The following is a 4,366-nucleotide window of genomic DNA, read 5'->3' as shown; positions in this document are numbered from 1 at the left end:
AGGCGAGTGACGTACCCCTACGTCACTCTGCCTGGCCGGGGCTGACCGCCGCAGTATATAGTCGTGCAGCGGTGGGCAACCGGTTAAGTGCACCTTGCTTGTGAATGTTTTCACATTCACCATCACCTTTTTGTTCACTAAATGTTTTTTGTTTTTTCACACCACCGCCGATTAAAACATTATAAAAAATATATTAGCCACCAATTTGCCCCCCTGGACTAATGGAGGCACAAGAGAAGGGCCAGAGCTTAACTGCAGAAGATATGGCCAACAGTTAAAAATTGTCAATTATGGAAAGTATTAGGTCACTCTACCAAAAACACCCAAGGCTGGAAATAGTCATGGGTCGTACACGTTGACTCCTTAACTGGAAAAGGTGAGGTCAAAGGTTCACCTAAAGGGAAAAATACAGCCTAAAAATCATTATTCTCTAGATAGACATGCTAGAATTAATTGTTCCCTCATTAACAACCAGGTAAAATAATCAAACAAATCTTCATAACACACTAAAACATCTTCGCTTTCTATCTTTTTATACAGGGAAGTGAGAACATGTCAGATTACCGCATCCGTCTTTATAAAGACTCCGATTACGATATGGTGAGAGACCTCTTTGTTCGTGGGATTACAGAACCTTACCCTGTGTCCTTCTGTCGTACATTCAGGCTTCCCCGAGTTTGGATCCTCATTCTTGCCATGTTCCTCCTTGCCCTGATGACCACAGGCTCTTCTACAGTCTCATTTATAGTGGCGATCGCCATCATACTTGCCTTGTTGCTCATGAACCGAGATGTATACTTTTCCTATGCGAGGAAATGCCTGGCTGGTGACATGTCGGATATCAGGAAACATTATCTTCAGCGGGATGGTTGCTGCTTCTGGGTGGCAGAATCAGGAGGAGAAATTGTGGGCATGGTGGCGGCTGCCCCATTTCCCCATCCTGGCGGACAGAACCAAGTAGAGCTCAAAAGGCTGTCGGTTCCCAAGGAACATAGGGGTAGAGGCATCGGCAAGGCTCTGTGTAAAACAGTCATTGAGTTTGCAAAGAAGTCTGGATATCAGGCCATAGTCTTGGAGTCCTCAGTGTTTCGGATGGATTCTCTACACCTGTACAAGCGCCTAGGCTTCAGGATAACTGGCACCTACCATAAAAATCACTATTTCAGGAAATTTATAGACCATGTTGATATTTCACTCCAGTATGATCTTCCATAAAATACTATGCTTGGCCATTGTTCTGTTGCCTGGGATTTCACCCCCTCTTTTCCTTTCAATTATTTAAGTCTACTTCATTCAGAAAATGCCCCTGAAGCACAACCATGTCTTTTCTTGTCCCAATTGCCTCCCGAGAAAGGCGTTTTCCCTTTCTTTACTTCATTCTATGTTAAACATACAGAGTGCATAAGACACAGTGTGCTAAATGGCCTCATCCTTAGAAGGCAGTATACACATAGCGGACTGATATGTAGACATGGAATTTTTGACATATAGAGAAAAGCAAAAACACTGATATAAAAGAAGACAATTTTATTGGTTAACGTCTCTGAAGGAGGAAAGTCCTGTCCAGCCGTCAATCTGCTATAGGCCGGGTGGGGCTTTCCTCCTTCTGGGTGGACGTCATATAAAAGGTCCTCTCAGAAGACACCGGCCATGCAGCGGCACGATCTGTCACCGGCAGATGACAGATCACTATACTGGCCTGCTGCCAATGTCATGTGATTGCGGTGATTAATCAGAGCAGATCACATGAAAGTTGTAAACAATGGATGGCTTCCTTTTATGTCATCTATTGTATACAATTGTGTTGCTAACTGTGATAGGTCACAGTGATCACATGGTACAGCCCATCTGTACCATGTGATTGTTTTGTTGTGATTAGCTGTGATTGGCCCAAGCTAAACTAAATGAATCAATGTTATTCAGTAAAATTCTTGCTTATAGCAATGAAATTCAGTGCTATAAGCAATAAAAATGTGTAAAAAACAAATGATCACAACAAAAGACACTAAATAAACCAGTTTCATTCAGTAAAAATGGTTGCTTAAACCAATAAAATTCATTGGTGTAAGCGATCATAATGTGTGGGAAAAAATCCTGATTACTTCCCTGGGGTAATACAGTGTGTTAAAAAAAAAGTGTTCCAGTAGCTCGTGAGCGACAAGCAATCCCATAGAACATGAGATTGCCCGTCGCTCACGAGCTACTGGAACCAGGTTTTCCGCTGTATAGCAACCTGTACGGGTATCCTCCGTCCCCCCAAAAAGGAGCTGGCCTTGCTTAACTTGGGCATTGATCGTTATCCTGCATGCTACAGACAGACGGTCACCCATGTCCTCTTGACTTCCAGGAAGCTGATCCTCCGTAGATGGAGGTCTCTGGAGATACAGAGTCTTTCTGAGGAGATTACTACTGTAAATGAAAACTTCCGCTTGGAAAGGGCATTGGCAATCAATGCTCTCTCCCTCCCCAAGTTCAACAAGGCATGGCAATACTGGAAATATTCCTTATAGTGCTTTAGAGTCCTGTTGAGGGTGGAGGGGTTGGCACTCTTCCCCCCGGCGACTATGTTCCCACTGGGATGTCGGGGGGTGGAGTGTCTCTCCTCCGTTCCCTCTCTTGACTTACAGTCTGATCCATCTTCAGTAACCCATGATTTTGTTCTGTTTTGTTCTGTTTTATGGTACTATGATGGTGGCATATGCCTTTCAAATTGCTATTGATGTTACCAATCTCATTGTGTCTGGAGTACCCCCCCCCCCTTTTTTCCCTCCCCGTCCTGAATGTTATTTCTAATGCAATTTTTTATTCTCCATGCTGTTTGTATCTATTTTGCAAAATCTTCAATAAAAAATATTATAAAAAAAAAAAAAAAATTGTTTTTCTTATCAAAATGTTTTTGTTTTTACATACTGTCACCAGTCAGTGTCCCAGATCACCGTCACACCAGTTATATGATAATGCTGTACACCACAAAATTTTGATATTTGTTTTTTTAATTTCTTAATGTTCCAAACAAATTGTTACAAAACATGACAACTTCAAAAAACTCACCATGCCCTTACTACATACCTTGGACTGTCTACTTTCCAAAAAAGGGGTCATTTGGGGAATATCTGTACTGTCCTGGCATTTTTGGGCCTCAAGAAATGAGATAAGCCTTCAGTACATCAGGATTAATCAATTTTCAGATATATATCCCATAGTTTGTGGATTGATGTAAGGGGGGGGGGGGCACACAGATGTAAGGGGGGCAAACAGATGTAAGAAGAGGGCACACTGATCTGGGGGGGCTGGCATGCCTAAAGAACCATATTGCAGTAAGTGTATTTTGTTGGATGAATACTTTTCATGCTCTAAATGCTTGGTATAGTTTTTGCAAACTGTATCTTTATGTACTCTATACATGTGTTGTGTTTTTTTCATTTTCATGCCTCTGTGTAGCTGTATGTTCTAATGATTTGATGGTATTTAAATGGAAAGGCAGGCTTGTGCAAACAATAACCATAAAAGTATGTTGGGTATGTTTTATGCTTAATACTAAGGTGTCTACAACTTATTTTGCTTGACTGTTGGATATTGTAAGCTCTATCTATTCATCATATGTTGTATCTTTGCACTGTAATCTGAATAAAGATTACTTGATTTGGGGGTTTTGGGGGGGGGGGGGGGGCGACATTAAACATGCCTGCTTGAGTGATTACTGATGTTTTATACATGTTCAATAAAGCTTATTCATTTGTACACGGCTCCTGTTTTTTTGTTTTCTTTTCTTCATATTTGTCTGGATGTAATTCAGATATCTTTTGTGTCTATTGAATGTAATCCATTTCTTGTATTTGTTGTGTGTGTGTGCAATGCCAGTACAGTATGAACATGGGTAGGGTTTCTCCCTTTACTCCAGCGAAGTGTGTATGGCGGGGGGGAATGGGGTAGGTGTGTGGGGGGGGGGGGGAGTGTGTGTGGGGGGGGAGTGTATGTGTGTGTGTGTGTGTGGGGGAGTGAGTGAGTGTGTGTGGGGGGAGAGTGAGTGTGTGTGGGGGGAGAGAGTGTGTGGGGGGGGGGAGAGTGAGTGTGTGGGGGGAGTGAGTGTGTGTGTGGGGGGGGGAGTGAGTGTGTGTGTGGGGGGGGGAGTGAGTGTGTGTGTGGGGGGGGGAGTGAGTGTGTGTGTGGGGGGGGAGTGAGTGTGTGTGGGCGGGGGCTAAATTGTAAGAAATAAAAAAGTGTGTATGTATAGATTTAGCTAAAAATATATATAAATTAAGGAATAATACAACATTTCCATTCAGCCTCTGTGGATGAATGTAACCAAAACATTTAATAAAAAATCACTAAAAATGATTACTAAATAAAAGATTGCTACAGCGCT

The 4,366-nt window shown here is 42.4% G+C and overlaps 1 protein-coding gene across 1 annotated transcript; it reads left to right on the top strand.

The window, feature by feature from the left end:
• Positions 1 to 552: 552 nt before the first annotated feature.
• LOC309566374 (putative N-acetyltransferase 8B) lies at positions 553 to 1,215 on the top strand (the record flags this gene model as incomplete). Its single annotated transcript, XM_082271501.1, has 1 exon — positions 553 to 1,215. The coding sequence occupies one exon, from the start codon at positions 553 to 555 to the stop codon at positions 1,213 to 1,215; it is 663 nt and encodes a 220-aa protein (XP_082127627.1).
• Positions 1,216 to 4,366: the final 3,151 nt, after the last annotated feature.

The sequence above is a fragment of the Pelophylax lessonae genome (genome assembly GCF_965119305.1).
Source record: "Pelophylax lessonae genome assembly, chromosome: 1".
NCBI classification, from domain to species: Eukaryota; Metazoa; Chordata; class Amphibia; order Anura; family Ranidae; genus Pelophylax; species Pelophylax lessonae.
Note: the sequence above shows the minus strand (reverse complement) of the source record. Positions and strands in the feature narration are given on the sequence as shown.